This window comes from Chiloscyllium plagiosum, unplaced genomic scaffold (assembly GCF_037043375.1).
Source record: "Chiloscyllium plagiosum isolate Xiang-an unplaced genomic scaffold, Cpla_swu_hap1 HiC_scaffold_6, whole genome shotgun sequence".
Classification (NCBI taxonomy): Eukaryota; Metazoa; Chordata; class Chondrichthyes; order Orectolobiformes; family Hemiscylliidae; genus Chiloscyllium; species Chiloscyllium plagiosum.
Genome location: NW_028270144.1, coordinates 77,512,753 through 77,538,683, shown reverse-complemented (window position 1 = coordinate 77,538,683; position 25,931 = coordinate 77,512,753). Strand labels below are relative to the sequence as shown.

General features: G+C 39.5%; 1 protein-coding gene across 4 annotated transcripts in view; it reads right to left on the bottom strand.

Moving 5' to 3' along the window:
* Nucleotides 1–6,433: 6,433 nt before the first annotated feature.
* Nucleotides 6,434–25,931, bottom strand: part of sh3rf3 (SH3 domain containing ring finger 3) — a 377,685-nt gene continuing 358,187 nt past the window's right edge. For 3 of the 4 annotated variants that reach the window (XM_043691783.2, XM_087988130.1, XM_087988131.1), the window contains 2 exons: nt 23,902–24,242; nt 6,434–12,351 (listed from right to left, as the gene is read on the bottom strand). In XM_043691783.2, the coding sequence (XP_043547718.2) occupies nt 12,183–12,351; nt 23,902–24,242 (510 nt within the window). In that variant the 3' untranslated portion in view covers nt 6,434–12,182. Of the gene's footprint in view, nt 12,352–23,901; nt 24,243–25,931 lie in introns of those variants that run through there. The other variant, XR_015757438.1, reaches the window with a different exon arrangement.

The following is a 25,931-nucleotide window of genomic DNA, read 5'->3' as shown; positions in this document are numbered from 1 at the left end:
CACATAAACCCTATACAAACTCTGTAAGTCATTGGATTCTTTTGGTGGTCTAGGAGTACTCATACTTCTGGGCTGATCAGAGTCTACCGACCCGGCCGTATCAAAGAATAAACGATTGCTTGTGTGATTGACAAAGAGTTGTTTACAGGTGTGTTTATTGACCAATCACAGAACCGAGTGACTCTCCTGGGGTCCAGATCTTAATCTGCATGCATTGTTATGATCCCAGGACATGTTATTACAGGACATGTCAGATCCCAGACTGACATCTGACTTGATAGATATCTTGTTTAGTTTTTATTGAAGTGGCCTCTTACCGAAACTCAAGCAGGCAATATTGCCGCTTTGGTTTTAACAGTAAAACAGAAGTTTATCTTATGAAAGGAATTGAGATAAAATAGAATAAACCAAACTAATTAAAAATACAGACAGACATTTAACAATTCTTAAACAGAGTAAAAGCACAATGTCATTAATCCCAAAAACATTCCTTTACAGTACTCACACCAGAGACAGAGACAGAGACAATCTCTTTCCCTATTACTTTTATTAGCTTAATTTGATTGTGACTGCAACTCCCAGTCTGTGTAATCTGAGAGACTTTTCCTGGAGCCTTCATACACCTGACCTTAACTTCTGTCAACTTCAAATAATCCCTTCAGGGTTTGACACATAGGCTTCTGGTCTGGAACTATTACTGAACTCTTTATTCTGAAGTCACCTATTTTTGAAAACAAATCTAAGCTATCATCTCCCTTTCTTAGGAGTAACTGCTATACACATCTATTTTCAGTGAAGATCCCTGTGGAACTGCAGAAACTGAAACTATTACTGAAAGGTTTGTCTCTAAGGCATGGCTGTTGCCTCTGTCAAGGTTTAAAAAGGATTCTGAATCTTCCATTCCTAAACCTATGTACTACACTGTGTACTTTGTTGGCTTATATAAATTTTCCCAAAGTAAACAAATGTCCAGTCAATGTAAACAGATACCCATTAGTTTTGGGAAGTTATATCTTTCAAACTATTTAAAAAGTAATCACCATGGCTCCAGTAATGTTACATATTAATCTTTGAACCCCTTCTGGCAAACAGAAAACTCATGTGCTACTTATTCAAAATTCAGAAGTCTAAATTCAAAAATAAATTATATTAATAATAATTAATCCACACCTTTCATTAACATCTCATAATGGCTTAAGCTTACCTCACTTATATGCAGGTTGCTACTTTCCCAGGCATTGGAGAGAAATTAGATGCCAATGATTCCGCACATGGGTACCAGATAGCTGCACCTCACTGATGTCTTCTCTGGGTCTCCATATTGGCCATTGTTCCCCCCCTTCCTATAACTGCCATCCATCATATACTGTTGCTGTTGCAAATTTCTCATTGCTTCTAACTGTCTCTCCAACCGATCCATTCGATCTGATAAGATTCGCAGCCAACAGCATTTATGGCAGATATAATCCGCAATAACCCTCAAACTCTCTTTAAACTCCCACATCTGACAAGAAGTACATATCTTTCTATTAAAGACCATTTTTGCTCTTTCATAATTCTACCAACCCAGAAATTAACACCGTCTTATTCCTCTACAAAACACTGTCCTAGGTTAAATTAATAGTTATGGCTTATATTTTAAGTTTAATCAAGAGACATATCTCCAAAAGCATATAATCAAGAAAGAACTCACTCTACTCACTACTGCAGATTCTCTGTAGGCCACACTTAAAACAACGATTAACTTAACTGATTTTGTGCTGTGAACTTCACCGAACAGTTTCTCCAAGATCTGTTGTGAATTTCACTGTTTGCTAATTTTCCCAGATGCACTCCAATGTCTAACGATACATGAATTCAAACAGCAAAGGCAGTAACTGTGCAGGTTCTCTCTCTCTCTCTCTCTCTCTTTCTCTCCTGCAATGACCTCACCATGTGCTTCCTTTGTTCTTCTCCCTTTTAAAACTGCTGTTGTTTTGACTTTTTTTTTCCAAAGTTCCAAAACAATGCGACAGCATATAAAACAGTAATTGCTGCTCCTGGAATTCGAGGAAGTTACCTCCAGCACCTAAAATACCTCAAAATACAGCCAGACATTTGTCCTGTCCTCCATCTTGGATTACCCAGTCTTTTTCAAATCTCTCTCATCTTAAAAATGTGCCCCTAATTTTGAAATTCCCCATCCTAGGGAAAAGACAACAATCATTAACTCTATCTATACTCCTCATTATTTTGTAAATTTCTATCAGGATGTTTCTCAACCTCCTAGATTTCAGTGGAAAAAAATCCCAGCCTATCCAGCCTTTTTTTATAACTCAAACTTTCCATACTTGGCAACATCCCGGTAAATCTTCTCTGAACCCTCTCCAACTTGATAACATCCTTTCTATAATTGGGTGACCAGAACTGGACACAATATTCCAGAAGAGGCCTCACCTCGTCTTAGAGGTGAGGTTGAATGGCCTTGGGCTGTTTTCCCTGGATCGTCAGAGGCTGAGGGGTGACCTTATAGAGGTTTATAAAATCATGAGGGACATGGGTAGGATAAGTAGACAGAGTCTTTTCCCTGGGGTGGGGGACTCCAGAACTAGAGGGCATAGGTTTAGGGTGAGAGGGGAAAGATGTAAAACAGACCAGAGGGGCAACTTTTTCACACAGAGGGTGGTACATTTATGGAATGAGCTGCCAGAGGAAGTAGTGGAGGCTGTACAATTACAACATTTAAAAGGCATCTGGATGGGTATATGAATAGGAAGGGTTTGTAGGGATATGGGCCAGGTGCTGGCAGGTGGGACTAGGTTGAGTTGGGATAGCTGGTCGGCAAGGACAAGTTGGACCAAAGGCTCTGTTTCAGTGCTGCACATCTCTATGATTCTATGACTCTATGACCAATGTCCTGTATAACCTCAACATGACTTTCCACTCCTATACTTAATAGATTGAACGATAAAGGCAATTGTCAAATTGCTTTTTAACCACCTTATTATACATGACGCAAACTTCAAAGAATTATGTACCGACACCTCATGTCCCTCTGTTCTACAGCACTACCCAGGGCCACATTGTCATGGATGGGTGACTTCAGATCAGGCTGGCAGCATTTTACATAGTGCTTAGGTGGGGTTTAAATATAATGCCTGATGGATGTTCCAGGCACTTGTGAGCAATTCACTGCTACTGACTGCAAGATAGCATGAGACTAACACCATGGAGGCATAGTGCATACTTACTGAGGTAAGCAACATACAATTGTGTGAGAAAAGCCCTTAGGCCTAATGGATAGAAACCCTCCAATGTAAGACTCTGAAATTGGCACTTAACAGAAATGCTACATTTCTGGTTAAGTCAAAAGCAGTTTCACGGATTCTGCTCCTTTGTAATCCTTAATAAAACTTGGGCTTCACAAATGATTCAAGACCAGTAAAATGTATAAAGGAGTACCAAAACTTTGCTTGGAATTTGTAAAGAATCCTGCTTGCCCAATTGGCAAGTTTGATTGCATGGTCATGAGCATCTTTCTGTTGAAATCTGTCAGAACTTTCCAGTTATTATAGTAATAGGTTTAAATGGGAAGTTAATTGTCTGACTTTTTGAAATTAATCTGAACTTAAGACTTGGCAGGTTTGGGAAGGGGCAGGTGGAGGTTAAACCTGTTTCCCAACTCAAACCAATATCCAACCTGCACATTCCCAGCTCCAACAGAGGCCAGAGGTTGGTTAGGGAGTCACTCACTCCCAGTAAGATTGGCTGGAACTTGAATTCTGATCATGAGGCTATGAACTTTGGAAGTTTTCAACTTTAATTTTGTTTGGTCAGGTTTGCCTGGCATTTGGGGTAGCTGGCAACTTAATCAAAGCCTGTTCTTGATGTATTCAGGAGACATGTACCTTCCCAACTCCCCCCCCCCACCCTGTCCTGGATTAAGTGCTGGCCAGAGAAGCCTCCATGATTGAACACCTCAGTCCCACTGGGTCTTGTTTCTGAGGCTCCCACCAACTTGAATTTCTCAATATTAACTGCCCCCCCAGCAACCAAGCCTCTCACCTTTACACCACCATCAATTCCCTGACTTCTTCCCCAATGTGTGACTCAACAATCCATACCATTTCTCTGTCCCATTTTTTCCTTCAGCTTCTCCCCACAGCATGTAATACCTGCACAACCACTTCCCCCAAACCCAGTTGATAACCCCTACTCTGTACATGGAACAATCCACTGCTGTGACCCTCACTGAGCAGCTTGCGCTGTCTGACTGAAAGCCAGTTAATGGAATTTCAAATTGTAATTTCCTAACATTTTCTGACCAATCTGCTCCTTGCAAATCACTCAAGTACAATCTCCCCCTTTATTTTGCATCTGAGAAGCATCACAGTTGGAAAGTGTAAGAATCTTAAGACAAATAAAAACAGAAAATTCTGAAAATACTTAACTGTTCTGACTGCCTCTGTGGACAGAGAAGCAGAGTTAATGGTTACAGTTGATGACTTTTCAACAGAACTGGAACCTGGCAACGATGAAGGAAGACTTCAACTTGTATGTGCCAACTACCTGGAAAAATCGGTAATTTAATATTTGTTCAGCTAATAAGTTTTCTGTGTTTAATTTGCCACAATTTGCACTCCAAAATTGTTTCATTTATTCTCAATTTGGAGAATTTTTTCATGTACATAAATCGTAGAGTCACAGAGTAATACAGCATGGAAAGAGACCCTTTGGTCCAACTTGTCCACGCCAATCAAATATCCTCAACTGACCTAGTCCCATTTGCCAACATTTAGCTAATATCCCTCTAAACCCTTCCTATTCATATACCCAGCTAGATTCTTTTAAATGTTGTAACTGTACCCACCTCCGCCACTTCGCTCCATACACAAACCCACCTTCTGCTTGAAAAAGTTGACCCTCAGATCCCTTTTGACTCTTTTCTCACTCACCTTTAAACCTATGCCCTCTAATTTTAAACTCCCCTACTCTGGAAAAAAAACCTTGGCTAATCGCTCTTTCCATCCCCTCACGATATTATAAACCTCTATAAGATCACGCCTCAGTGTCCGACGCTCCGGGAAAAAAGTTCCAGCCTATTCAGCCTCTCCCTATAGAACACAGAATGTTACAGCATAGTACAAGCGCTTTGGCCCTTGATGTTGCGTCGACCTGTGAAATTAATCTGATGCCCATCTAACCTACACTGTTTCATTATTATCCATATGTATGTCCAATGCCTATTTAAATGCCCTTAATTTTTGTGAGTCTACTACTAATGTTGGCAGGCCATTCCATGCCCCTACTACTCTGAGTGAAGAAACTACTTCTGATACCGGTCCTAAATCTATCACTCCTCATTTTAAAGCAATGTCTCCTCGTTAGCCATCACCATCCAAGGAAAAAGGCTCTCACGGTCCACCTTATCTAACCCTCTGATTATCTTATACGTCTCGATTAAGTCACCTCTCAACCTTATTCTCTCCAACAAAAACAGCCTCAGTTCCTTCAGGCTTTCCTCATAAGATCTTCCTTCCATACACTGCAACATCCCAGTAAATCTCCTCTGAACCCTTTCCAAAGTGTCCACATCCTTCCTATAATGCAGAACTAAACGCAATAGTCCAGTGTGGCCTTACTAGTGTCTTGTACAGCTGAAGCATGACCTCGTGGCTCCGAAACTCAATCTCCCTACCAATAAACGCCAACACATTTATTAAGCCTTCTTAACAACTTTATCAACCTGGGTGGCAACATAGCTCAAACCCTCTCCTTATAAAACTTTTCTGAACCCTTTCAAGTTTAATAACATCTTTCCTACAGCAGGGAGACCATAATTGAATGCGGTATTCCAAAAGTGGCCTCACCAATGTCCTGTACAGCTGCAACAGGACCTCTCAACTCCTATACTCAATATACTGACCAATGAAGGCAAGCGAGCCAAACACCTTCTTCACTACCCTACCCACCTGTGACTCTACTTTCAAGGAACTATGCATTTGCACCCTTAGGTCTCTTTGATTCCCCAGTATCTTACCATTAACTGTATAAGTCCTGCCCTGATTGGTCAACCAATAAATAATTGACAGTTACACCAAAATGCTGGCGATCCGTAACTCAGTTTTTTGTTCTATAGTAATCAGCATTAAATACAGCAATCTCAATGGCATGATTTTGTGAAAAATGCTTGGTACTGAAAGAGTGAACTATAATGAGGTTAAACGTTTGTTTTCTGATACTTATCATCCAAACTGTAAAATCTTTTACATACTTTTAATTTAGTTATGTTTTTAAAAGAAAGACAATAATGAAAAGGTTTATTTTTCTGTTGCTTTAAACATAGTTGGAAATGTTCTTGTATTTTTGATATCAATATTGTAAAGGACTTCACCCAGGAGAAATAATAAGTGGTGATCCACATGGAATTAATACCATTCAATCCACACTTGAGGGAGATTTAATCATATTTAACACTTTATTACTTTTGGACAAAAAGTCACACAAATGTATGTAAAAAAAAGCATTTTGTAAAAATGGATAAATGTACTTTGTTCCCTCAAATAAGAGTGTAACAGTTATGCAATAGTTAGTTTGGAAATTAAATGTAACTATTTAAAAGTCATAAGATGACTTGGACAAATGTACATCAAACACTTTTTTTAATAACTCAGAGCATTTTTTGAAATGTATTTACAAACATATCATGACTTTTTCAGTTACCTGCAATAGAACTTTCAGCAAAACAAGATAATTTAAATGATTTGTATAAAGAGCAAGTTCCTTGTAGAATAAAGAGGAAATACTTGGTAAAGAAATTGTTACATGTTTAATGTCAGTATTGTCCTTCCAATGCTTGGCTCTAACCATGAAATAATTTTGTTTCCTTTCAAGTGATGCTGAAACAGAAAATAATGTCTCTTCTAGGAGCCATCATTCCAAATGGTAAAATGTAAGATATTTCACAGCAGGCAAAGAGTGACTTTGCTGCATAGTATGTCTGTGTGGGCAGAGTTTAGTGCTATCTGAACCAAATACAACACAGAAATTTCTTCTACAACAGAATACACTATAATGAGCAACAACCGAAAGTATTATGATACTGAGATGACACAGTTTACTAATTTAGCAGTTAGTTTCATATTTGCATTTCATGAAGTTTATCAAGTAGCCCTTGTATGTTTGTAAAAAGCAAAGCACTGAAAAAAATGCTTGTGTTTTGTGAGAGTAATTTTGGTTCTTCGGGTGAATGAAATGTTAAAGACTTCTGAAGGAGGGGATCATAATTGTAAACCATTGAGTTTAACCATTTGAGACACATGAATTAAAACATGCAAAGTTAATGAGACAATTCTATTAGATGATCTTGGGATAATGAGAATGGATCTCTGCTGATGTTACCCCCACTTCAGTAACTCCTTCAATCCAGATTGCTCATGATGTGACCACATGTGCTTACGTAAACAAAAATGCTAAAACAAATCAAGAGAAACAAAGAATAATGAAGATTATTTCTTTACTAATGCTCATGTTTTTTATAAGGTGTAGGTTTTGTACAGATTGTCTCGACATCCTTAATGGAAGGATTCTAATTGTGGCAGTAAGTGATCTGGTTTGAAGGAAAATGGCAAGATAGCTCAAATTTTAATTTTTGAACAGTTATGAGCTCTTTCCTACTTAAAATGAGTCAGAATTTCAATGCATAATAGTTGCCATTTCTTCCCATTACATTTCCTATATTCATCGCACTGTGTAAAGAATGAACTATACTTCACTGGAAAATCTTGATTAGTTGCCTTATGGCAAAAGTTGTTCATCAAGGGAGCAAACTGATCAAGATGACCTGATACAGCATAGAATTTACAGGATCTACTTTGATTCTGTTATCCTGTAGGATTCAGAGAGGAAAATAATTGATTTTTTTTATTGTCCATTTAGATATTTATAGCATAGGGATAACTAATTCTTAATATGTATTGTCATCATATCTTACTTTTAAACTTTGTTGTACTTGGATCATGTGGCAAGATGACTAGGTATTTAAGTAAGCCATGTATGCTGTAAAAGAGACTAGTTGTATGTAAAATAGTAGTCTTAATAGTCCATGCAAGATATCATAAATACCATTTTGCCAAAACATTTTTAAAAAGTCTAGGACATTATAATTACAGGAATGAAAGCAATGTAATATTTACAGGGAAAACCCTTAATGCTTAATTACTGTTATTCCACAGTCTATCTAACTTTAGCTGAGATCAACTTTACTGGTGAGTTGTTGATATGGAACTGGAAGAAAGATATTGTGAATCATGTGAATCTTATCCTCTTGGCTGTTTTCACATATATTTTATCTCATCTCACATCTGTAATGAGTATGCAAAAGTCTATATGAAGGAGAACTGTCTTGAAGAAGAAGGATTTAGTAAATATCTTTGGGCAGGAAAATATTCAGAGCTGCAATTCATCAGTTTCGCCAGGCTGACAGAAAGAATCAACTTGGTGTACATCCTTGCATGATGGTTCCAGTTGAATGCTCCTTTAAAATCAGAACGCTCCTATGCTGGATCTATCTCTGGCAATGTATAATGTATTCTTCAGCATGTGAACTAGTCTAATAAATCAAATGATAATTTCAGACACTTTTTATCCCTTATGGAAAGAAAGGATATTTCCTCTGGTTTTGTCTTGATCAGTTTTATGAAATTTAGAATCAATTCGTTGTTGAGAGATCATTATTATTTCACTACTTAAGGATAGGGCATGTAATTCATTGCAAGCAATGCAACCACTGTGTCTGTGTTCACATAATCACAAACAAAATAGCGTATTAGATTTATCTCGAATTAAGCTCCTATATCTATTCCTACATTTTAAAAACCCTTATTCTTCATTGATGATAAGCCAAGTATAAATAGAAGACCCTAATTTAAACCATACATTCAATGAGTCTCATAAAATAACAGTGATAAAGCAGCTCAGCTTACAGAAACATGTAAGAGGCACAGGAATAAATGTGAACTGTGTGACTTTGGCAAATCAGACCTTGAACATTCTCTTGGAGGTTAGTGTAAATATAAAGTACATTACAAACCATCTTGAAGGTATAATAATGCAAGCAACCAGAGATGTACAGATGCCAGATTATCCAATATGAACCATCCTTTCGTTTCATTTAGTCTGAATTCCAGATCCAAAAACACTCCACAGACTCTGACATTCCCTAAAGACCATGTTTCTTATGAATAATATCAGGAATTGGTACCATTGCAGGTGCTAAAGGTTTACTTTGACTTCTGCAATCATTTCAGTTTTGATTCACTTCTCATCCCTGACCATAAGGGAATAGGCTGGTAAACAACAGGTTGGGATAATGTGACCACTAACTTACTTGTTGCCTGACTTTGTCATTTGTCAGTCTTATTGTCAGCTGAGGTAAGGATCAATGGAAGTGACATTATTGAAATATTTATCATGTTCAGCCAGAAGTCTCATTATGAAATTAAACTCTGTATTTGGCAAAATAGGATTCTACTGTACATGAATTATAATGGTTTAAAATTGGACAGAATTATTTTCTGATCATGTAAACCCTCTACCTGCTCATGGTGGAAGAACAATTTTAGGTGTTATCACCAACAAAACCTATGCTGCTTAGCTCCAGAAAACCACAATGTAAATATTGGAATAGTTTCTACACTATTTAGACACTACCTGATGTGATTTAACTTCAAGAAGATACTAAGAGATTCCAATGTCATAAAACAAATCTAATATTATATTATGACTGCTACTTGGCAAGTTGTCAGAAGTATCACAGCCATGACCATGAAAATTAATAGGTTGGTGAAGTTTGTTCAACAGCACATCATTACAGGGGAAGAGAAAGCTTGGAAGGCAAAATTCTGGGCAAGCAAGATCAATATGTATATAAAGTGAAATAAATTAAGACTAACCAAATAGATTAGCTAACTAAAATCAATATGAATCGGAAAAATCTGATTGGTCAGAATTTGGAATGTGCTGCTTGACGGAGTGGTAGATACAGATTTGATGTTAACTTTCAAAAGAGAGTTGGATAGAAAGAGCTAGCAGAAAATATTGCATGGACCAGAGGAAAGAGCATAGGACTCTCCTTGTTGAAATTATCTTTGAAAGAGCTTACACAAACTTGATGGACCAAATGTCCTTCTTTGGTGCCATCATTTCACAACTCGAAATGGGTTTATTTTCAGGGCAGCATTAAAGAATGCAAATAATTATATCTATTAAACTCCCTCCTGAAATGTTTCTTTCTTTTTGGTGTCCAGTTCTATAGGTGCCAACTGCCCTTAAATATCTAACAAAGCGGTCAACATTTCTGTGAAAAACTAGATTGAAAGTGTTGAAGTCCGGCACCCAAAATGTACATGAACATAATCCAGCAGCAGCCATCGGTCAAAAAACAGAAATCCTGGCAAACTTTCTTCCAGCCAAGACATGAATCTGGTTAATGCATTCCAACCATTCCCTTTACAGGCAACAAGTTAGCTGAGAAGGGGATTTTAAGTGATTTATTGTAATAAAGCAACTTCTGTTACCGGGGGTCCTTAATCCCAAAAACAAAACTTGAGAAGTATGGAATTTACTGATTATTTATAAGGAAACATTCAGAAATGGGTTGAGTAGCAGAAGTCGGCACGGTGGCACAGTGGTTAGCACTGCTGCCTCACAGCGCCAGAGACCCGGGTTCAATTCCCGACTCAGGCGACTGACTGTGTGGAGTTTGCACGTTCTCCCCGTATCTGCGTGGGTTTCCTCCCACAGTCCAAAGATGTGCGGGTCAGGTGAATTGGCCATGCTAAATTGCCCGTAGTGTTAGGTTAAAGGGGTAAATGTAGGGGTATGGGTGGGTTGCGCTTCGGCGGGTCGGTGTGGACTTGTTGGGCCGAAGGGCCTGTTTCCACACTGTAAGTAATCTAATCTAAAAAAAAAGTCATTGCCATTTGCTCTATCAGCTGTTGTGTTAGTTTGATGGCATCAAGCATGCTATATGGACAACCTGATGGCCATAAATTACAATGGCAAACCTGCATGTTTTGGTGTAAGTGCTGGAGTTACTACAGAAAAAAGTGATCCCATTCTTTTACTGCAATAATGGAACTCAGCAAATGGCATATTACTCAGCCACAGAGATGCTTGTAGTACCAGTCTCTAAGTGTAATGGAGTTAGGAAAAAAATTGTATTGGAAACTATATGTCCTTGTCACCTTGGTAGTTGCTAACTGACATTCTTTAGATACAAATGTTGTTCAGTGAATAATGAAATAGGCGATAAGCCTATTATTTGTCTTCTGTTCTCCATTATAATTGTTCAATCAGAACATGCTTGCTTGTCTTCAGTAGTGATAACTTGCATTAATATTGTGCAACTTGAGAAAAAAACACAGAATTCTATTTAACAAACACTGCCAATACTTTCACGACATTTTCTCTCATTTGTGAACTTACCTTTTGTATATTCAGGCCAAACCTTTCTGTGTAGTCAGACCAAATTGATTGTCATAACATGACTGAATCACTTTCCGATATCTAATATGGTCAGCTAATTCCTACAACTTGATAATGGTTTTATAGCTGCTTTGTCTGAATTAGCCAAAGTCACCGTACTATTTTAATTAAACTACAAGCAACAAATTATTTGACTGGTTTTGAATTGCAATTTTTCTCCAGTTTGTTGACAGCTCCAATCTAATCCAATTACTTTCTGATTATTAGACTGAAAGAAGAAAAATTATTTACCTTGTCTGAGAAAGCACCTCACATACAATCATTCATTATTTGTGCTAACCTTACCAAATAAGTTATGGTGATATATCAAAATTCTATTTAAAAAAAGTTCAAATTTATAATTTACACAGTAGAGAATAAATGTAGTTCAGTATAGTTTAAAAGCAAATGTACTTGTCTCTCAGTCGGTGGCTTCATGGGAAGGCACTGCTTCAACATACCTCTGTATGTACATCTTTTATATAATAATGGTATTGTCAATGAACCATTACTGCAGATAGGGTCTTTTTGATTTCTTTGGAAGTGATGATGGCAGTGGATGTAAATTGTTGATTGCTGTGACGTTGTGCTTGAATGTTTATCTACATTTATATAATGTCAAATAGCCATGATATTCAGATGATAAAAAGATCAGATGTCCATAAACATCAGGCTTCTTAGAAGCTTTCGACAAAACTTCCTGGAAATAAACCAGTTTTTCCATTTCGCTGTAACGTGCCTTTGAACCATCCATCTTCCCGCTTCTTGTGAACAAACACTATGTCACCTTCTTTAAGTTCAATCTCAGCCTCACTCTGAGGGGGATATGGGACCAGCACTCGAAATCTATCAAAAGAAGAGAATAAACTTTGATTATGAATCGCTTTGGCCATACTGCAGCATTCATACTAGTTGTCTTACATTCCTGCATTTAAATAAACGAGCACCTTTAACAACTTAGGAGCAAATTATTGCAGATGCTGGAATCTGTTCTGAAAACAACAAATGCTGGAGATCACAGCAGGTCAAAGAGCATCCAAGGAAAGCTTCTTCTACTGCTTAACTTAGTCTCCTAACACCTTCTGAACCGGAAGATTTCATAATTTTCTTTTAATTTCCAGACTATATAACTGTAGGCTCACATGTCATGAAGAACAGTATATTTCACGATTCTTTAAACTAGTTGGAAGAACTCAGTCAATTTGTTGGGGAATCCATTTGCATGTCTTGCAGATACAACATTTTGAGCAGAATCCTGATGTTATTTACCAAATCAAATGACTGATAAAGTCACAAGAATAAAATATTGTGATATACAGAACTGCAAAGCTTGTGAACAGAAAAACCACTCATCAATTCAACATCATTACACCTTGTATCATTCACCTCTGTAGTCTGGATACAGATTCAATTCTCTTGAGTTGATGTTTTTAATGATAATTCTGAAGAATCCAAATTGAAAAGCCTCTGGTATTCACAAATTTGTAATATTTTCCAATTGATAGTAACCACATTCCAAATGTATATCTGGCACCAAGTGTAGGAGAAACTTGTATCTATACACCATTTTACCACAACTGTCAATAAACATCTCAAATCACTTCATGTACATTCTTGAATGGCCCTGTCAGTTGTTATGAAGGGAAATATATCACTAATTCATATCTCTAAAATCAGAGATAAATAAACTCACAAAAAAAGTCATGCCTTTTTTGGCTCATATCTACTTGTGATGTTAGAAATGATATATGTTTCTGGAGCTTTATCAGAAGGAATTTAGAATGCCATTTAACCAGAGCCCTGATCTGGAGATGTTGACTACTTTCCATCTATGTAGCTATGATTCAGTTAGCCAGCTGGCAAGAAAGAATAAAGTTAACAATTATAGAATTACTGAGCCAATGCTGTATAAAGCTTTAACCTGCAATTAACTCGTTCCGAAAGGAGATGAGCATATTGCTATCACCCTCCTCCATTTTCTTAGAGATGGCATGTCTTGCTGTATTATGCACTTTTCCCAGCAATATGACTGTTTTATATGACTCTTAAATCTCCAATCTACTGACTGAATGACAGGAACTCTGAAGTCTATAATCTGATTTAAAAAGAAGTTTATGTAGCATTCCAGATTATAATTTTACAAGCCATTTACTATTTATATAACTATACACTTCTCAGAAACTTGAGGGAAGGCTTAATAAATTTAAAAAAAGGCAACCAGCCTCCAACTTTTGACTTGATTGACGATGCATTGGTTGTTGCAGGGGGAACAAAAATAATTCAATGAGGCTCCACACCTAAGAGTTCAGGATCCTTAGAAGAGTCATAATGGGGTCAAAATGTTTCTCTGTCCAGAGATACTGCCAGATCTGCTGGATTTCTGCAGCATTTTCTGATTTTACTGCAGTATTTTGCTTTTGTTTTGGTTTGCCTAATAATTGATCACTGTCCCAGATTTAACACTAATTGGCGAATGGAGAATGTCTTAATGGAACAACACAGTACTGGATTGTGGACCAAAAAGAGTGGGGGTGTTTCAATCTATTTCAGCAACTTCACCTGCTTCTATCTTCTTAATGGGATCCTCCACATTGTCCAACTCCTCTTGCCAATTATCAGCCTCCCCCCTCATGACTTCCAATTGCCAGCCCAGCTTTGGTCTACCCATCCAACAGCCAGCCAATTTTTCAACCTGTCCATGGTCAGGACAAATATTAACATGCATTCAATTTGATACGACTTCAGTGAAACCCATAGTTCCAGGTTGCACAACCATTTAATGTTTGCTGCCAACATGTCATTTCCTAGTTCTATTTAAAATAAAACCTTGAAAAGATCATTCTCAGTATCTAATGTTTTCCTGTCTACTACATTGACCTATGATTGTTCATTTACAATGATTAATAATATCAACTCATCTTCAAAAATCCCCACACTCCTATGCTCTCTAAAGCTACCTCCTTTGCATGGCAATAATATCGAAAATCTTCCATCTTTTTCTTAATTCTATCTTTTCTTACCTTTCTCATCTCATCCATTAATGCCAGTAAAAGTACCAATACCACACATATCTTACACTTTATTGTACAAAACATATCTTGAAGAGGGCACATAATGGGGTTTGCTGGACTAACCACCTATTATACACACTGCCTAAATGTTCCTTCTGTTGATGTCTTGGTTCTCATGTCACCATTTGTTGGCATTCGGTGTAATAGCCATGCAGGAGATCCACTTACCATGGGAAGCTATACATTCTGGTGTATGTGCGATAGAATGGGCTGTGGGCATTAATGTGAAATCAGGATTTCAAACATGTGATTAGAGAAGGTGGGTGAGGGGTGGAAAGCGTGAATAAAATTTTAAAAAGCCAGGTTCAGTACTTTTGCAATAATTAGCTTTAAGTTGTCAAGGTTTGGGGAGGGTAGGAAGGAGGATAGGGAAGGAGAATTCAGGCCAGAACATTAAACCAAACAGAAGCTTCTGCTTCCCCATGAAAAGGAAAATCTTAAAGGAACATTTCATAACTCTAGGCTACCAGTAATAATAAACACGGGCTACTGACTAGGTTATTTAACCACAATGTTACTATAATCAGGTGTGTACACAATACTGGGAAGAGGAGAAAGTAAGATCTGTGGATGCTGGAGATCAGAGTCGAAAAGTGTGGCGCTGGAAAAGCACAGCAGGTCAGGCAGCTTCCGAGGAGCAGGAGAATCAATGTTTTGGGCATAAGCCCTTCAACAAGACTCTCCCACATTCCTGATGAAAGGCTTATGCTTGGAATGTCAATTCTCCAGCTGCTTAGATGCTACCTTACCGGCTGTGCTTTTCCAGTGCCACACTTTTCGACCGTGTACACATAACACTTGAATATTATGAATTCATCATCTCTTCTTGACCCCTACTGTTATTATGGCCTTTTCTCTGTGCTAGTTCTCTACAAGATATGGAAATGATTAATCAACTGATGCTACTGAAAGCCTGAAGGTTGAAAAACATAATTCTATAACAACTTTTTTGTTCCTTTTATATTGACTTCCTTGACTGTGTTTGTGTTCAAATTTGTGTTCAAATTTGCTTATAGATTAATTAAATGAGGGAAGCTTATTTATCTACCACTGTTGTCATCGCAGAATCCAGGAATTACAGCATACTAAGTTATAGCGTAGAAGGAGGTCAATTCTCCTGTCGTCTTTATGGTGGATTTCTGCAAAAGCAATTTAACTAGTTTCATTCCTCAGCACTTTCCCCTCAGTCCTACAAGTTGTCTTCTTTCAGGTGCTTGTCCAATTTCATTTTGGGAATGACAATTAGAACCTGTCCTTTAGATTTTTCTAAATCAGTGACCATCAGTTCCAAGTAAACGTTGAGAAATTATTCTGTTTAAAATTAAATCCTTTAACCTCCTTCTGATTATTGATACCAGACTAATCATTCATAACTAATTATGATTCTTGAGTCATACAGCAAGGAAACAGACCCTTTGGCCTAACTCGTTCATGCCGACCAGGTTTCCTAAACTGAACTAGTCGTATTTGTTAGACCCATATCCCTCCAAACTGTTCCTATCTATGTACCTGTCCAAATGTCTTTTAAATGCTGTAACTGTACCAGCCTCTACCACTTCCTCTGGCAGCTCTCTCCATACATGCTCCACCCACTGCATGAAAAAGCTGCCCCTTAGGTCCCTTTTAAATCTTTCCCCTCTCACATTAAATCTATGCTCTCTAGTTTTGGGCTCCACTACCTGGGTAAAAGACCTTGACTATTCACCTTATCCATGCCCCTCATGATTTTATAAACCTCTGAAAGGTCACCCCTTAGCCTCCCACACAATTACTACACATAAGTTGAGAGTGAGATGCTGGAAAAGCACGTCAGGTCAGGCAGCATTGGATGAGCAGGAGAATTAATATTTTGGGCAAGAGCCCTTCATCAGAAATGAGGCTTGTGAGTCAAAGGGTAGAGAGATAAATGGGAGGGGGGTGGGGCTGTGAGGAAGATAGCTGAGAGTGTGATAGGAAGATGGAGGTGGGGATAATGGTGATAGGTCAGAGAGGAGGTTGGAACGGATAAGTGGGAAGGAAGATCCACAGGTAGGACAGATCATGAGGGCAGTGCCAAGTTGGAAGGTTGGACCTGGGATAAGGGGGGGGGGGGGGAGGGGAAATTAGGAAACTGGTGAAATCTACATTGATGCCGTGTGGTTGGAGGGTCCCAAGGTGGAAGATGAGGCGTTCTTCCTCCAGGTGACTGGTAGTTAGGGTGTGGCGATGGAGAAGGCCCAGGACATGCACGTCCTTGGCGGAGTGGGAGGGGGAAGTTGAAGTGTTTGGCCACGGGGTGGTGGGGTTGATTGGTGCGGGTGCCCCAGAGATGTTCTCTGAAGCACTCTGTATATAGGCATCCTGTCTCCCTAATGTAGAGGAGACCACATAGGGAGCAGCAGATACAGTAACGTGTGGAAGTGCAGGTAAAGCTCTGATGGATGTGGAAGGTTCCTCTGGGACCTTGGTCTACACATAAGTGTCTGCAGCTTGGGTCAGTTCCAATTAGCAGGAAACTCCTGGTCATTTCAGGAACCCTAATTGTGATAGAAGCTTTCTGACTTTCTCCGCAACTCTTCCCCATACAGCATAGCCAAGGTTGAGTGCTCTGTGATTTGAGAAAATTGAACTAACAACTCTGTGCTGTTTGATTTGATACACTTGTGCTGTACTCACACAATTTAACACATTAGCCTAAATGTTTTTTTCCAAAACTGTTTGGCTAAGTGAGATAACCGAGGTGTCAGTGAAGAATGCTACACTCGGATTCTCTGGAAATTGTTGGAAAATAACAGAACCACTTTACTGCCAAACAACAGACGGTCAAATTCAACTTCAATGGAGAAGAGGTTCAGGTGGTGTGTACAAATATCTGTCTTGTGTTCCACGGGCATTATGTAACATTATAAAATCATGAGATGCAAGAACAATAATCAACCTTTGGCCAGGTCACTGTTTTAGGCACGTCTTGTTCTTCCCTTATTTAAGAGAATAATATGAAAGGATAGAAGATATGATGTCTTACAGGAGATATTAACGTGCCTTGGCTATCACATCTTACTCACACTGAACAAATTCCCTCAGGATAGATTCTATAAAAATGACAACTATGAATGTCCTAAGGATACTGTCAACATGAATCAATGGCATAGTGAACAATCCCTTTCACTTCACCAGCTGCAGCATTCTATAGGTTTAATAAATATGGAGGCATTGTTAAAAAAAATGAGCTGATCCATTTCCTCCCAGCTGTGACTGTTCCATTTCATTTGAGGTAATACATCTCATGTTATTGACCTGTTCTCTTGAAGTTACATTTGCAAATGATACATCAGGGTCCCTAAAGCGGTGAATCGATCATGCTTCACTGTCAATGGTGAAATCAATTGTTAGCCCCTTGGTGAACTGAGAACAAAGCCTGGAATTCATTTGAAGGGGCAGCAGTGGAAGCTAGTATCATATTATCAGACATCTTACAACACTGTTCTTATTCTAATGAGGCACCAGCCAGATATGAACAATTACACAAATTAAGTACATGAGGACTAAAGTCTGGTTACCTTCTGAGGCAGTGCAATGCAATTATTACTGGAGTCAATATGCTACCATGCTGACCTCATTCCACTAGTCTACATAATTAACTACTTCCTGATAGCATTTCTGCTGGGTCGCCCTTTGTAACTTGAGTGTAATTGGAAAGTAATGGCAGCAATTGAGATAACTGCTTATCATAATAATTCAAAGGAGACAATGGATAATGTAACTTCAGACAAATGGGAAAATGTGCCGTGATATTAGCAGCAGAGGTACAGCAGGTCAAGTAACTTCCCTAATAAGACCTTATTTTAACCAATTCAATCTGTGCATTTCTAATCACAAAACAAAGGACAATCATGACATCTGAAATGCAGTATGGAGTGCTTTAGGACTACTACCAAGACAATACAGAGTGTTTTGTTTCTTTTGAACATATAGGAAATGGGACCCATATAAGCAATCCACAAGGGGAAATAAAAGTTATTACAATTCAGAATACATTTACCTTCAAGACAAAGTGCTTTAATATAAGTCTTAATTGAGTTTTGATACTTATGTGGACTTCTTTCGAAAAGGAGATTTCAGTTTCAGTGTCCCATGCTTTACCATATGAGAGGGTGTTACTTAACATTACAGTCTACTGACATCATGGCTAGAGACTTCTGCTGCCAGTCCTACTGGGTTTCTCCAGCAAATTCTGTTTTTGCTCATGTCAAGATTAGTCACTTGCACCTCACTTCTGGGGTTCCGCTCTTTTGTTCACGTTCTGACAAAGGGTGGAATGAGGTCAAGAACCAAATGTCACTGGCAGAACCTGAACTGAGCGTCAATGCGCAGATGCTTCCCTTGCAAGTACTGCTTGATAGTGTGGTGTCAATGACCCATTCCATCACTGTTGTTGATGATTGAGAACAGACTGACAGTATGGTAATTGACCAGGTTAGATTTGTCCTTTTTTTTAATGAAAGGACATACCAGACATTTATCCACATAGGTGGGTTGATGGCATTGTTATTTATTTTTTATATTTTTCTGATGGCATTGTTATAACTGTATTGGAACAGCTTGGCAGCAGCTGTGGCTAGGTATGAAGGACAGGTCTTCAGCAGTACTGCTGGATCATTGTCAACATTTGCATATCAAGTGTCTTCAGCTGTTTCTTAATATCACATGGAGTAAATTGAATTAGCTGATTTTAGCCTTATCTTCTGTACTGATGTGCTGGGCTCCCCTACTGTTGAAGATGGGGATAGTTATGAGGCCTCTATCTCCTGTTTGTTTGACTTGCATCACCATACACAACTGAATGTGACTGGATCTCTGCAGAGCTTAGATCTGATTAATAGGTGGTGGGATTGTTTCAGCCTCTCTACTGCATGCTGCTTCTGCTGCTTGTTATGTAAACGATCTTGTGTTTTGCCTTCACTGGGTTGATATCTTGGACTGAAATTGGCAAAGTGTGACTTTCAAGAAGGTTTTATATACACTTATGGGACATGGACATTGCTGACTGGGCCAGCATTTGTTATCCATCCCTAATTGCTCTTAATAAGGTGGTGGTGAGCTGCTTTCTTGGACTGCTGCAATCTATTTGGTATAGGTAGATCCACAATGCATTAGGGAGGAAGTTCCAAGATTTTGACCCAGCGACACTAAAGGAATGGTGATATTCTGGCCAGACAACAAACTTGCAATCAGTGAATGATCACTGCACCCAGCTAACAACTTTTGGAAGCCAGTATCTATCAAGTCCTGTCTGGCTTGTTGTGTCTGACGCTGAACTGGTTGTCATGATGAAGGTGATTTTTCTCTTGCAGTGTTTCTCCTTGTTCACCACATCCCCTCTCTGCTTGCTCCAGCATGCTAGCATTATGTGACACACTCTGTATACTGCAAGGTCGCCATAGATCAATCCAAGCATTAGAATCTCATCGTCCACAGCCTACTGTCTGTTCCACATTGGTCCTAGTGCAAGAACATGTCACATTCTATTGACTCCACTTCAGTCAGGAGGGTGTGTAATGGAGTCAGCTGCCATGGTTGCTGAGGTAACCCTTGTCTCCAATAACCATCCTTGTGAGACATCCAGCCCTTGAAATTAAACAAAAAGACTTCTCAAGGATATGGGCACTTTGGCAACTCCCAGGGTAACTGGTGTAGACTTTTAAAATGTGGTACTGATAATCGCAAATGACTTGCACATGAATGGAATGAAGCCTCTTCTGTTGATGAAGACTGCTGCATTTTGATATGTTTCAACAGAAAATGTGTAAAGTCTATAGCACCTTGTCCCTGGAAGATGCTAAATTTGTTAGCAAAGCCTATTGCCCAGGTGACAGCCCTGAGCTGGTCACAGGAAGACAACATGAAGCGCCAGGACTCAGCACAAATTGTATTAATAACAGCTTTGATATATTTGTGGGTTCAGGATTGAGAGGTCCCACATAGGTCTGTAGTGGAACCTTGGAAGCAGCCAGTTGCTCAAGGATTTGGTGCAGTTATCACCTTGACAACTGCTGGAATAAGATGGCTACCCACCCTTTCCGGTTGCAGGTGCAACTCCAGTGGGTGGTAGTGTTCTGTGGTAGTATTGCAGAGAATTACCAGTCTGCAACAACACTGGGGGAAATGGCACTGAGAATGATAGACTTTGGGCTGAAATCTGCATCCTGAGAGGAGCTTAGGCAGTAATCTTTTCAAGTGAAGGCCACTCAGAAGCCTCTGGAAGTTCCTACTGGTCCTAGGCTTGCTTACACATCTGTTCCTCCTCAATTTCTCAGCAAGTTTGTTCCACTGTGGCCACAACAACATTGACTCCTGCCATAATCCATTGGTTAAGATTCAAATGAACTCAGGTGAGGAATATCAGAAACAGAAGTGGTTCTTAAAGATGTGAGAGATTAGCTTTTGCTTCATTCACAAATGATGGTTTAGCAAAGTCTTTGATGCAGTCAAACATAGAAAACTCCAACACGGGAGTGTCTCTCATGGATCTTTGACATGGAGAACCTCATTTCGATGAATGCAGCATAAGTCATGTCATGATAATACATTACAGTAAGTGATTCCTGATACTTTGCCATCCCAATCCCTCCCCAGCTCATCACTCAAGAAAAGCAGCAACGCATATAAGAGCAGGTGGGTCAATACTCACAGTTCAAGGTAAGAGGGAATCAGTTCCATGACCTATGAGATCTTGGAATTTCTATTTGTAAATTGTGGCTTCACAGAAATGGCTATTATCAATCTGTGATGACCAATGATACAGTCATGATTGCTTGTGACTAGGACTTGTATCCCACCCAGTCGGACGGTTATATGCAGGTTTCTATGATTACTGCTGTTTTCAATCTGTACTGTGTAAGTGCCTGAGTAATGCAATTGCCCCTTGAAAGGCCTCATGTCGCTCACAAGGTCAGCCCACCTGCTCAAACAGAAAATCAACCACTTACTCCGTCCACTTTGGACATGGTTGCAGCTATGTTCCATTTCCATTGCGCTTGTCATTCATGTGAGAATGGAAGGCAGTGCAGGTCATACTTGAAAAAGTGAGTCTCAGGCTCAGCCTGGTAATCAAGGGCTACTCCTAAACACTTCTTTATTAAGCTCAGCACTACTGAGCTTCCACATGTTTCTGCAAACCTCTCCGAATTACATCCTCATCTCTCAATGTTATGCTCTGATCCCCAGGCCTACAGCTTAGTTATGCCAACCATTATGCTGCACTGTCCCAATGTGGAAGTCAAGGTTGCGTGATGATTGATAGCCCTCCTCCACAGCAGCAACCCATGTTCTTCAATGCCATATCAACTGTTCTGAGTTGTCCCTCTTCACAATTATTATCCCTGCTGCATTCCAGCATGCTGCTTCCAATGCTAGAATTGACTTTAACTTCCCTAGCACAGCAGCGGCCCCTGATTACCCTCCTTAACCTTCAATGAGCTGACCCCCAGGATTGACCATGGCCCATCTTTCTGACTGCCTTGGACATAGAGCCCCTGCTGAACCCTGACTGATTGCTCAAATGCTCCCTGGGGGAGTTACTGCAAATTCCTGATTGCGCTGGACCAGCAGGACTGGCCATGGCCCATTCCCCAGACTATAGGGATACAGATCCTGACTACCCAAGCAGCTAACTGACTGTATCCAAGCCACTGGACTGATATTGAAATCTGCCCTTGTCTTTCTGCACCAGTACCACCTGACTGAATGCTGTCTCTCTTGACCTGGCTGAAAATGACTCACTTTAGAATTTGAGATGTGACCATTTGGTTGAGGTATGTGCAGTCAGGTTGCAGGCCTGACAGTGATATAGCACCATATCCATTGCTCACACAATGGTGTTTCTGCACTACAAGGCAAGGCAAGACAGAAATGCTAAGATAATGCGGATATTGCCTGGAGAATAAGTGGGGGCCCTGGTCAGATTGCTGAGATGGATACTTGTCTCTCTTTAGATTAGATTAGATTAGATTACTTACAGTGTGGAAACAGGCCCTTCGGCCCAACAAGTCCACACCGACCCGCCAAAGCACAACCCACCCATACCCCTACATTTACCCCTTACCTAACACTACGGGCAATTTAGCATGGCCAATTCACCTGACCTGCACATCTTTGGACTGTGAGAGGAAACCGGAGCACCCGGAGGAAACCCACGCAGACACGGGGAGAACATGCAAACTCCACACAGTCAGTCGCCTGAGGCGGGAATTGAACCCGGGTCTCTGGTGCTGTGAGGCAGCAGTGCTAACCACTGTGCCACCGTGCCGCCCACAAAGTGTCCTGACAGCAGCATTATAGTGAAAGGTGCCAAAGTATTCCAATATGTAGCAATGAAGTGAAAACCTACATTGTAATTGGGTAGGAGATATACCATGGTGAGGATGTTATTTATTGAATGCCAATCTCCATGGATTTGGGGTTTCGCCTGCTATTGCCCATGGAATGTACCTGGCAATTTTGAGGATGACTGTCCAAGATCGAGTTCTGGAGAAGTGGTGAGCTGGAGTTGCCAGGTACCTGCTAAGGTATTCATGTCAGGAATAGTCACTATCTAATTTCTATCCCACCCAGGTGAGAATAGGAAAGTATCAATGAGATAAGATTAGCTACTAATGGCATGCAAATACATGCAAATAGACCGTTCACTACCCACTTCCTGTCTTGATTTGGAGATGCTGGTGTTGGACTGGGGTGTACAAAGTTAAAAATCACACAACACCAGGTTATAGTCCAACAGGTTTATTTGAAAGCATTAGCTTTCAGAGCGCTGCTTCTTCATCAGGTGATTGTTTCCAAATTAACCTGTTGGACTATAACCTGGTGTTGTGTGATTTTTAACTTTGTACTTCCTGTCTTGTCATTCAAAATGTGATTGCAGATTGGATTTCTTTTCTACATGTCGAGAATCTAATTTCTGCCAATCTTGCCATATTTTCCAAACTGACTCGCCATTGCTCATGTCTTTCTGGGCCTGGGAAGATTCCATCCTTATTTTCTGGTAGGCATGGTGCTGCTCCTGACATGCCCTCCTGAACTCTTCATTGACCGCGTAAACTTTTTAATTTTCAAACTCTTAAATATAATATAATAAGATATGTTTTTGAAGAAAGAATCTGCATACATGACACGTGATTAATAATGCAGCAGAGAAAGGTTATAAAGGATTAAACAATGTTCTTACATAAATTTTCCATATAAATGGAGAAATAATAACATAACAATCATCACACTACACATATTATTTCATTAAGGGCAGATGAACATTCAATAATATTTCTGTTGTTTTAATCTATAGTACACCTACCTTTCACAAGGAAGTGGTTTGAGATCTGGACGGATTGCAACCATGGAAGAGCACATTTGCCGAGTAGGTGGAGAAATGGAAAAGTTGGAATCTAAGGAGCCAGTTTTCCTGTGGAGTGGCTCCATTCCCATAGTGCCTTGCATCTCACTTTCTAAAGGGCAAGAGCCAGCTCTGCCATGGCTTGACACTGGAGGAACTTCAGGACCCATGGCCCCTTGCAGAGTATTCTCTGCTGCTGCCTGTGGGGAATCGTGAGTTGGAGATACAGATGGAGGTGAGCGGGATTTCTTCTTTCCTGATGCTCCTGACAGAAGTTTTAAAAGTCCACTTTTCTTCTCTTTCTGCAAATTAAAAAGTACCATTTTGTTTCTTTAAACTAACCAAGACAAGATATCAGTTTTATTTTTGAGCCTGCTCTTTGCGAATTTGTACTTCTGTTTGGTCAATTATACTCAATTCTAGGCAGTTTGAAATCCCACAGCAGTCTTTTCATACATGGCTGTTCTGCTACCATGAACTTGGAGTAATATGCAATCAAAACAAATATTGTGATCAGTACTCTTGTAGCCTATTGTGTATATTATACACTTAAACTGTTTAATTCTAGCTTAAATATATAACCAGCTGTAACAAAGATAGGCATTATTCAACCTGGGTATGTCAAACTGTTACTTATAAATTACTTTCCTGGATGTAAAATGCATGAAAACATGTAAAACAGTAAGGTACAACTTGGATCTTGCATTATCAAAATTATGAATATATATCTTGATGTTATTAACCAAACACTTGTGCTCATGTATCTGAAACCTGTTCCATGGGAAGAGTTAATAGCTGCTTATAGCTCACAGTTAGGAGACAAACAAATATTATCATCTTATATTCAGATATTATCACTTGCTTATCTTTTTTTCTTCTATCCAGCTATAACTAAACACTTCAACAGAACGAGGTTTAATATCAGTTGCTCAGGCAAATTGTTTGGAACACTTTCTAATTCCTGCATCTGACTGCAAGATTGCATGTATACACCAGACCTAATAATTTCAACCAAAATTTAATATCTAAAAGTGCAGAGCTTAGCAACTGGGACAAAATTGATGCACTATATTGTCACACTGATAATGTATTGCAGTTGCTAAAGGACAGTGGTATCAAAATATAACTGTGAAGTCCACCAGGGCTCTTCCAGGGTAGTCCATATTTAAATAATCCACTAGCCTGCTCAATCACATTTGGTGATAGAAGGATTTTTGTTATATAGATATTGTGCATGTATGGATTGTGCCCTGAAGTTATGCACTATGTGCTCAGCAATAGATGTTGTTTCCTGGTAGACCCTCTCTCTGCTTTAGTCTGGTGGTTCAAAAGCAGATAGTATGGTGGTTCAAAAGCAGATTGGTTCATAATGATGTCAGTTTACCTAAGTGATATACAGCTTATAATTCAAAGGCTCTTGTGGCACAGTGGTAGTGTCCCTTTTTCTGGTCCAGGAGGCCAAGGTTCAAATCACCTGCTCCAAAAGTGCATCATATCATCTCTGAACAGACTGATTCAGAAGTATCTACAGCCTATAGTTACATACCAGGTGGACGTTGAGTGTGCATAATTCTTTTCATATACGACACATTTGTTGTGCCTAGGAGTAAATGAGGGCTGCAGATGCTGGAGATCAGAGTCGAACAATGTGGTGCTAGAAAAGCACAGCTGGTCAGGCAGCATCCGAGGAGGAGGAGAGTCGACATTTCAAGCATAAGCTGTTCATTGAGAATTCCGGATTAAAAGTTTATGCTCGAAATGTCAACTCTCCTGCTCCTCAGATGCTGCTTGACCAGCTGTGCTTTTCCAGCACCATACTCTTTGCCATCTGTAGAGCCTGCAAGTTGAGTTCTAGTCAATAACACTCTACATCACAGAAACTCCTGAAATCATTGCAATCTGATGTGCTCACTTCATTTTGAAGAGAATAGGCCATGTATTCAGCTTTGTTGAAATACACCTTTAGATGATGGTTTCAATGAACTAGGAAA